A 10,313-nucleotide genomic window follows, 5' to 3' on the forward strand; every position below is an offset into this window, starting at 1 on the left:
GCATCCCAATGCACAACTTAAACATTAATAGCTTCAGTTACTTCGTATTTACTAGTGAAATCATTTTTTTTTTAAACACTGAGATCTATATAACAAGATCAAAATCTTAACAGGTTTTAACCTTAGCATGTACTCCATTTGCTAAGTTTTTTCAAAAGTTCGCTCCATTTCTTTCCTGAACATACCAAAAATCAATAACAGTTTGATGATAATAATACCTCTATTGTTTAAACAGTTATGTTTGTAAACAAGGATGTATTTTCTAATACTTCGTGACATACTTTGTATGACTGAACATAATTAGAAGTGTAGAAGAAGCAAAAGAGAAGTTTCTGTGTGCTTCTCGTGTGAATTGAACCTTAGAAAATAGACACATAAATTCAAAGTGATAAGACATTCATGTTTGATCAACAGATTTGTATAAGGTATGACCAAACACGATTAGAAGCATTGAACAAATCAAAGAGAAGTTCCTGTGAAAATTGAACCTTAGAAAATAGACACATAAATTCAAAGTAATATAGCATGTTTATGTTTGATGGCTTTTATCAATCAACTAGATATAAGAGCGAAGTAGCAGCAATTACTCTAGTTGAGAACTCCTACAAACACGAGATACAACACACGACTACTAACAAGAATATATCATATAACATGTACTCTAAGATGCAATATTACCACCACTTTGTTGCCACAAGTTGATGATATCAGTTGCTTGATTAAGAAGAATGATCATTTGTTTCTGAGATATCCAGGGCTTATTCTCAAGCAATACTTTGAGCTCTTCCCAAGCATCTTTCCGAGGCCAAAAGTAGTAGGGACTTAATGGAATCGTGCCATGTCCCGGTATGGTTTGGTCCAGGGCAAGGCCGATGTTCTTCTCCATCCATATGAATTTCAATACTAGCCTCGGTTTATCCATTGGCTTCACAGCCACTTTGAGCTTCTACATTGACAGCATAATTACGAAATCAAATCAGTCACAACTTAAACACAATCTACTCACCAAATAATATGCTATACTCAGCATACCAATTTCAAAGCATATGATATGATCAAAGGTTCAAAGAACATTATTAATTATTATTAGTTCAACAAGAAATCTTCATTATTAACAACAAGTATTTTTTTATGGGTAGCAGAAATAACTACCTGCATTTTTAACTATAGCTCAATACACGAGCATAACCTACTGTAATTCATTCAATATTATCACATAAAATTGTTGATTAAGTACAGTACAAACATGAAACTCAATTTCTTCGGCACAAACAATCAAACAAGCATTACAAAAATACCCAAATATATATTTCAAACACATCAAAATCTCCAATTAAACCAAATTTGAATAACAAAAATCAAGCAAATCATCAAAATCACTCTCCCAACTAAATCAATTCATGCCTAAAACAGAATTCTGACAAAACCCCACATCAAAATTTTCAATTACACAAAGATTGATTAACATAATTTCATGACATAGGCTAAATTCAGCCAAAAAATAAAACAAAAGAAAGAAAGAGGGAAGAGTAGCCTAACCTCTTTGGTAACTAGCAAGTCATCTTCAATGTCAATCTCATCCCCAGCAATGGCGATATCAGAAATGGTTTCAGGAGCAGCAGAGAGAGAAAAACTGGAATTCCTCAATTTCTTGTTCAATTGAGGAAATGAAGATGAAGAAGAAAAGGGTTTTGGGTTTGCAAAGGCGGGAGCTTTAAAGGGTTTAAGTGATAGTTTTTGAGATGGGTATGCTGAAGGTTTAACAATGGCGTTGATGTTTGGTTGAACCGCCATTGAAAGCATTTTTTGAGTTCAAAAAATGAAGAAAGAGAGAGAAGGAGATAGAGAGATGAGAAAGGGGTGTTTCACTGAGATATATCACTTGTAGGATAAGGAAATTTTCTCAATGAGGTCATGAGGTGTTTTCTGGTTTTTTCTTTTCTTTTTTCATGCATGTTTGACTTTTTGGTGACTTTTTGGTTAGTTTTTGGCTTTTGGCTTTTATATGAGGTCAAACAGCCAAAAAATATGTTTGGTAATTGGCTTTTTAGCCGATGAAAAAGCTGGCTTTTAAGCCAAAATGAAAAAGCTGCTTTGAGTAGCTTTTTTTTGTTGGCTTTTGGCTTGTTGGCCCACAAATTATCTGATAAACAGCCAACTACCAACAATTAATTTACCAAACACTTTTATAAACAGCCAGCTTTAACAACCAATTTCAAACGTCATTATAAACAGCCAAACATACCAGCTGGTCAAACAAGCCAAGTGAACCAGCCAACAGCCAACCGCCAACAACCTTTTGCCAAACAAGGCCTTAGTCTCAATAATGCGGGCTACAACATAGGTGCACCCAACACTATTTCATTTGAACTTTTCACTAAGGGCCTGTTTTTATTTACTTACTGAACTGAGTTAAATTGAACTGAAATGAGCTCAACTTAAATGTTTGTGAGAGAAGGAAGTTAGGAACTGAACTAAACCGAGCTCAGCTGAACTAAATTGAAATTAGGCTGAAGAGAACAAGCCCTCATAGAGTAGTCAAGTGAACACAAAGTATAGGAAAGGGTACAACACATTGTCATAAGTGGCATCAACAATTGTCAATTGAGAAGGGATAGTGTCATTTATCAAACATGTTTTAGCTATTAGTCAAAAGTCGTGAAGTTGGTAGCACCAAAAATGTCTTCTTAATTAAAATATTTGTGTGATTGGCTTCAAATTGCTTTAATATAACATTCAATTTTGGCTAAAGGGGAGCATTTGTGGACTTGGTTAGGTTATGCATTAAGGTGTTTACGGGGTTCCCAAAGGGCTTCGGGAGTAAGTGGTAACCCATCTCTTGTACTCTTTAGAATCTTCTCTTGTACATCTTGACTTCAAATGCTTATATTTCGCAACAGCCGATTAACCTAGTTCATTCTTAAAATTTTATAAACCTATAGCCTATAGGTCTGTTATGGTTCCAAACCAATTTGTATGACCTTGAAAAAGACATTGCCCTCATTCAATTCAATTGTGAAAAAAAAAATAAATCCAAAATTGGTTCAGAAGCATAGCTTATAGACTTTAGATTTGGATAATTTTCGACATTTTTAAAGGGTCCAAAAATGAAAGGCCCTTTATGTAACCGATTATTAACCATATTTGACTATATGAGTACATATAACATTATATGAACTTGGGATGTATCCCATACCATAACTTGATTTTTCAAGATCGCGTCTCAAAATCTCTGATAGTGGATCGATTTCGTGTATTATAACCTTCAAATTCAGCACTGGAAAATATATTTTGACGTAACTAAGTTATGGATCAACGTGCTTTGGGTACATTCCATTAAATTTTCAACTTTTGGTGCTTTGGTAAAGAATACAATTATACTCTTGATTACAAAATGTTCTATGGTAAATGCTAAAACATGAATTCAACAGTATCCAAGCAATTTTTTTTTTTTTTTTTTCAGGTTAATAATGAAGTATTATTATTTTTTTTTTAAAAAAAAGGAAGTAATGATGTTTCAGGACCATGCTTCAACATGGTATCTACCAGCCTTCTCCAATGCCCTGAGCCATCTCACAGCAGCTTCCTTTGGAACCCCACTTTGTTTGCTAATGATCTCTTCCAAAGTTGACATAACATCTGAAGGCATTTTGGTTGAGGAACCAGCAACGTATACAGAAGCCCCTTTACTGAGTAAATCCCAGACTTTCTGCCCGTGCTCCTGCATTTTATGTTGTACATAAACTTTCTGTGGCTGGTCTCTCGAGAATGCAACATAAAACCCCCCACCTTTTTCTTCTGAAAGAACCCCTCCATCGCGTGAATGGAGCAACCAAAAATCACTATATAAGAAATCATCTTCTTTATTCCGGCAACCAAAAAAGAAGAGAATGGGAGCAGTTGGACCATGTTGACTCTGGACAGCTCTTTCTGCTACAAATCCTCTGAAAGGAGCACAACCTGTGCCTGGTCCTATGAGAATAAGGGGTAATGATGGAGATGGGACGGGAAGAAGCCCTTTCTGGAACCATACAGGAACAAAAACCCCTATTTACATAATTTTAGAAAAATTAGCATTTTACGTCTTGACAAATAAGTCATAATCAATTTAAACGATCAAGTGATGGAGCAAACACCTTGTTGAGGATCAAGTGCAGCAAGCCACTTTGAGCAGAGACCAGACCTTTTCCTCTTATATGGTGTTGTCCATGTCACCACACTCACGGTCAAGTGCACTTCATTAGGATGAGCGACAGAAGAGGAAGAAATGGAAAAGGCTCTGCTTTTCAGAGGGGGCGTTAGCTGGATCAACCATTCAAATGGCATTTGGACAGATGGGAAATCCTCCAGAACCTAAAATCCATCGACTAAGTTTATGAAAATACTCGTGGAAGAAATTGTAGAGATATTAGACAATAGGGATATGTCAAGTTTGCTTCCGAGCTAAAGAACAAAAGAAAAAACTCACCTCAAGGACAGTTCTTCTTTCCTTTTGGTTATACTGATATAAATCATCTCGGCCCTCTGCTGATGCAAAATATTCCAGTCTTTCCTTTTCATGCTCAGCAGTGGCAAAGTAACTCATCACCTGCAATACAAGATATTTAGAACCTATCAAAATAATTAATACTAACACCAGCATTAACCCGATGCCTTTAAAGAGGCTCCCACTACCTTGGGAAGGGAAGGGAATATGCAGCCTTATAATTGCAGTTATAGAAATGTAGCCTTATGTCTGAGATTACATATAAAGTAGGGGCCTGCATTGAAATGTACTTTCAGATATTCAAGATAAAACCCTTATCAAACACGAAAGGTGACTGAATATATAAACAATTCACTCTTAAGGGTTTTTCAGAAAACCAAATCCCACCAGTGCTCTTTTAAAGCATTCCTATCAGTGCACTAATTACAAGGCATGGAGACAATATATACCAAAGCTGAATGTTCAAAAAATGAATGACAGTGGGCAAACATCTGTCAACTTCCAGGCAGAACTTTTAGTACCTCAAAGAAATAACGTCTGGGGGAGGCTGAGTCAACATCCATGGTCGACTCCACAAATGTTCTTAGTCTGATGGGCACGCTAGATGCAGCAGCAGTAGCATTGCTTGAATCTCTCAACTGAACCTGCATTGATGATAATATTTCCATTTATTCATAGACTTAAGGCAGGGACTGCATCAGTACAGCTAGATATATCTAAACGTTTTCTGCTGGAATTATAAAATCACCAATCAGTTTCTATTGTTCATTTTCAAGGGCAAGCAATTAAGTTGTCATAAAACTTAAGTTTATGACGGCCACAACCTATTTTAGTTCTGCACTCCTATATTAGTGTTTGTTTGTTAACACCAAAACTCATGGGAAGTAGAACTTCATAGGAAGTGGAAGAGTGTGACATTAATTGGCTAACAAAAGCATGGGAAGTGGCATATCTTAGGAGGTTCCAGTTCCCACAATGTGGAGGAAGATGCTTACCTAAGCCCCATGTTTAACCAAATAACATTCTCCACTTCCTAGAAAATGAATATTTACTCTGTAACAGCTTAAAGTTCATTTTCCATCTTCAAAGTTCACGAAGTATAAATAAACAAAAGGACCTAAGTGGTTAAAATTACATACTGTGATGAATGCTTCAGGGTCCAATTTACAACGATGTATGAATGCATCTACTGCATCAGGATTTTGAGATGGAAGTATCTCAAGCACATTGCCAACTTCATATCCAACTGCCTGAAATATGATTGAGTTACTTCAACAAGGAAACCCTTTATTTATACTAAGGCTACCTTGCTAATCAAAGTATTGCTTTAATTAAACTTACATTTGAATGAAATTCAAATTCAAGATGGCGGACATCCCTCCCACAGCTTTCTCGTGTTAGTGAACAATTTCTTGTCTGAAAGAAAAATATACAACCAATCAAGTAGTAAAATAAGAAAATAATAATAAAAAAAATAAATAAATAAAATAAAAAAAAACATACAAAAACTCCAGCAAGTGCATGTACACATAATTTCCTCCACACTAACTATTAGTCTATTACAGATACTATATCTCCATACTTACACAAACTATTCTGTAGTGAGATGTTTAACATACTTCTTACTAAACCTTTTCCAGGCTCCTTTTGTAGGTTAGAAATACTGTTGGAAGAAGGCAATAACAAATTAAAAGAGAAGAAAACCAAGGACGAATATAAATCTCTCTGACATCGAACATACAAGAATAGTCTATAGCCTATACCAAAAAGAGATCTTACAAGAAACCAAATTCAACATACAATCCAAAAGGCATAGTCCACTAGGCGTAGCCTCCTTTTAGAATATCTCATCACCATGAGAATAATTATACATATTACATTCAGACGAAAATAGAAGTGGGAATACCATTTTTAACCAGCACTGAGGCCTACTCTTATCTGCAGGAAATCTAGCGGGAGACATCAAGCGAGCGCTTTCAATTAGCAATGCCCTGGACTCAAAATCTGAAAAAAAAAAAAAAAAAAAAAAAACCAAATAAACAATGACTCCTATACTGTGGAAGCAGTATGTTATGAAAATAATTATAAAGCCATAAACCTTCAAAGCTTCAGCGATAATGAATATTAACTATCGAACTGAGTGAGACAGGACTCAGGAGAGCAGAGAACTATATTAGATTGAGACAGGAAAAAAACTCTAAAAAGATTAAAGCTAAGCGAAACAAGTTACCCGAAGAAGTTGAGTATAGTAAACTTGCCACATCGTTGACATGATATGTTACAGAAACTTTAGATTGATTCATAAGTTTCATATCCGGAACTACATCTACCCCATTTGGAAAGAGGCTTGGATATATACGATTCAATGAACTCCATAATGAAGACATCCAAGGATCTAAAGATCCCTCATACCTATCATTTATCAATGAAGGAAGAAATTTTGTCAATAGATAGACTGAATGAGTCACAGTAAAGCTACGAGCTGTGAAAATTAACAATTTTAGATGATGCAAGAAAAGATGAGCATAACATGGACGACATGATCTGATAGGTATAAAAACTTGATCAGTCATAGAGAGATAGATTTATAGTTTAGAATCAACAAATGATATCGATCCAACCCTACCCCGAAGGATGCTGATCGTCTCCAAGACCTCTTTCAATAATAGGTGTTCCACCAAGACCTGAAAGCCTTTTGTCCAGCTTCTTTGCAACAAACTACAAAAGAAAATAAGGTTCCTATCAATGCCTGAAAATGGATTATCTGACTCTCAAAGTGCAATTATCATAAAGACTGAAGGCATTGAATGAGTGCAGTTAAAGGCAATGTTTAACATACAAATAGAAAATAGCTAGCAGATACAAAAGTTGGTTCCTTAATCTAATCTATCTTATATATGGGCGCATAAGTAGGAAGTTCTTTTCTTAATGTATTGGTCTACTGTAGACAATGGACTGTACGTTCATTAGTGATGTTGATATATTAATGATAACACCCATTGGAATGCTCCTTTATGTCCCACTCATGGTAACCTTTTTAAGCAGTATGACACATGCTACATAGGCTAGAATAAAAAACTAGATATACAACAACATAAGCAGATGCCAAGAATCCTACCAAGAGAGAAAGAGGTACCGTAGTTCCCCAACGATAAAGAGAGCCCTAGAAATATTACATTGTATTTCTGGTATCCCGAGTCTCCCAATCCAAAAACTGCATGGTGTACTCCTTCCAGCCAGTCTTGAGTAAGGTGCCTTTGCAGTAGATACCTCCAAAACACCTATTTTTTTTTTTTGTTTTTCCAACCAGATTACTCATTAGTCGCTGAAACAAAAAAAATACAAACTCTCAACTCAGAACAATGTTCTGCACTTGCTACTAACCTTCATTGAATCAGGAGTGTCACCCTGACCTGTGGTAGAGACAACAAAAATTACAGCTCTTTGACTCGGCAGCAGGCTCTATGACAAGAAACAATTATACATCAAAGAATATACACTAATAATGTCATAGTACTTAGAGAATATAGCAATCACTAAGTTATCTAAACCTGAAATTCCACTCTTAAAACTTATTAGTCTAGAATCACACGCGCTCGAGCACACACACTTAGGCAATGATTTTTCCCAAAGTTCTGAATTGAGTCTATGCCCAATATCAATGTTCAGGCAATCTCATGTACAGAGTAATAATAACTCATTAACCAAACAGTTCATAGAAGCAAACTTACCTTAATCAACCACATAATACCATTAATTCCCCAATTAAAGAATATTCTGCAAATAGTTCATGCATTTACGTGCCTAAAATCAATAATTCAATAACTACATCAAAACAAAATTCTATCTTTAACAAATTAACAAAAGCTAGGGTTACAATTAGTCAATAATCAATCATTCGATATAGTTTTAAAAAATATCTAACCAATTTCAACATACAATTCAACAATCAAGCAATTAACAAACCAATTGTAGTTAAAAGAAAGCATAAAATTGAAGAACAGAAGGAAAGAAGAGAGAGAGAGAGAGAGATGAAAATTACGGGATCAAATTGGTCGATGGAGTAGAGAGAGACAGGGCAGCATCTGCGCTCAGCTTCACGGCCGATGCGCTCAGCAGCGTCCATGGCGTTACCGGTCTGAGAAGCGTAGAGAATGAGTAGTTTGGGGTTTTCCTCCATTGAAATAGCTTCTTCTTCTTCAATGGCTGCTTCTACTACTCGAGAAGGTTGCAGAATGCTAGTACCTTGTTCTATGTATCGGTCTTCCTAATGGCTTTCTAATTTATTTATTTTTATGCAAAGGAGGGAAAGAACCCAAGAGACAAAAACAGAAAATTACACCACCAACCGTGGCAAAGCCACACCAACCATATGTCCATATCCTCCCATAAAAGGTTCTTTATTTCGATCGGAGGAGCATCGAAATAAACAACCCTTTCCTCGAGATAAACTCCCATATTAGCAAGTTTATCCGCCACCCTATTACTCTCCCAAAAGCAATGAAAAATAACAAAGAAAGAACCAAAAGATTTACAAATATTCCTACAGTTATTGATGATGTGAACACATTCACTACGCTGCTGATCTGAATTGGTGATGGCTTCCACACAAGTTTTGTTATCCATTTGAACCACCAGCTTAGAAATGCCCTTCTGTCTAGCTAGCTTGAGACCCTGCTCCAGAGCCAACAGTTCTGACCTGTAGGCTGTGCATATGCCATGATGTGCTGCAAATCCTGCAATAAATCTGCCTTCTTCATCTCTAAGTATCCCTCCTCCTCCAGCTGAACCCGGGGAGCCATTAGAAGCTCCATCAGTATTGAGTGTCCACCACCCAGTTGGAGGGGCTAACCATCGCACTTGAATTTCATGCCTGTGAGCAGCAGCTTGATTCTTTGGTTTAGAAAAGACAGACCAAACCTCTTCAACTTGAGTGCTAATAAAGGCCCTTGAGTCAAGGGAATTTCATCCCTTTGGTTGAACACAAATTTGTTTCTCCATCTCCAAATCCACCATAAGGTAGTGGCAAACCAAGCAGGCCATTTCTCTGAATAAATTGCTCCATTCGCTTCCAAGTTACTGACAATCCACGAGCTTAGATCACCATTGAAAAAAGCAGGAAGAATAGCAGGCCCTCCAACACTATCCCATACCTTACGAGCTGCTGGGTAGTCTCTAAGTAGATGTATGAGTGTTTCATCCTCACCAAGGCTGCATCGTGCGCATGTAGGGTCATCATTGAGGTGTCTTCTAAATCGGTTCGAGTTGCAAAGCAAGCGGTCATGAAGAGTTAGCCATAAGAATACTCGAACTCGTTGCTGAACAGGTAGAGTCCAAGCTAATTCCCACTTCGGATCCCTTGGAATTACATCATCATCTCTCATTAATTTCATTGCAGACTTGACAGAAAATTTCCCACTTACAGAGCTCCTCCAGTACCAAGTATCTTCAGCTTCAGTGTCTTTAGTGAGAGCATGAGCAGCAATTAATTTCAGTTGTTGCTGGTGTAATAAGTGAGAAAAAAGATCCCACCTCCAACCTTTCCCCATCTCCCACATCTCTTCCACGATAGCCCCCTCCATTGCCTCTGGTATTGCATCAGAAACATACTCACGCAACGGCTTCTCTGTTGCCCAGCAATGTTCCCAAAATAGTGTACGCCTACCATTACCTATGGCTACTTGAGATCCTCTTTTAATCCAGTCACTATTTTTAGTTATCCCCCGCCACACGTTTGACATATTAGAAGAAGGTGTAAACATGTCAATATCACACCTTCCTCTACAATACTTATGTCGAAGGACTCTAGACCACAATGCCTCCGGTT

The 10,313-nt window shown here is 36.9% G+C and overlaps 2 protein-coding genes across 4 annotated transcripts; both read right to left on the minus strand.

The window, feature by feature from the left end:
* Nucleotides 1-450: 450 nt before the first annotated feature.
* On the minus strand, nt 451-1,904 carry LOC110724819 (30S ribosomal protein 3, chloroplastic-like). The gene is made up of 2 exons (XM_021904292.1): nt 1,540-1,904; nt 451-946 (listed from the first exon to the last, which is right to left on the minus strand). The coding sequence occupies exons 1-2, from the start codon at nt 1,801-1,803 to the stop codon at nt 662-664; spliced, it is 549 nt and encodes a 182-aa protein (XP_021759984.1). The 5' UTR covers nt 1,804-1,904; the 3' UTR covers nt 451-661.
* A 1,483-nt stretch (nt 1,905-3,387) lies between these two features.
* Nucleotides 3,388-8,899, minus strand: LOC110724820 (NADPH-dependent diflavin oxidoreductase 1-like). 3 transcript variants are annotated; one of them, XM_021904293.1, is made up of 12 exons: nt 8,529-8,899; nt 7,871-7,948; nt 7,663-7,767; nt 7,113-7,204; nt 6,717-6,898; nt 6,393-6,490; nt 5,828-5,902; nt 5,626-5,736; nt 5,008-5,130; nt 4,469-4,588; nt 4,137-4,353; nt 3,388-4,047 (listed from the first exon to the last, which is right to left on the minus strand). In XM_021904293.1, exons 1-12 carry the CDS (start codon nt 8,664-8,666, stop codon nt 3,518-3,520), a joined length of 1,869 nt encoding a protein of 622 aa, XP_021759985.1. In that variant the 5' UTR covers nt 8,667-8,899; the 3' UTR covers nt 3,388-3,517. The 3 variants fall into 3 exon arrangements, with proteins under 3 accessions (XP_021759985.1, XP_021759987.1, XP_021759986.1); XM_021904295.1 differs by lacking the exons at nt 7,871-7,948; nt 8,529-8,899 and having other exon boundaries at nt 7,623-7,747; XM_021904294.1 differs by lacking the exons at nt 7,871-7,948; nt 8,529-8,899 and having other exon boundaries at nt 7,605-7,747.
* Between the last annotated feature and the right edge of the window lie 1,414 nt (nt 8,900-10,313).

Source organism: Chenopodium quinoa, unplaced genomic scaffold (genome assembly GCF_001683475.1).
Source record: "Chenopodium quinoa cultivar QQ74 unplaced genomic scaffold, ASM168347v1, whole genome shotgun sequence".
NCBI classification, from domain to species: domain Eukaryota; kingdom Viridiplantae; phylum Streptophyta; class Magnoliopsida; order Caryophyllales; family Amaranthaceae; genus Chenopodium; species Chenopodium quinoa.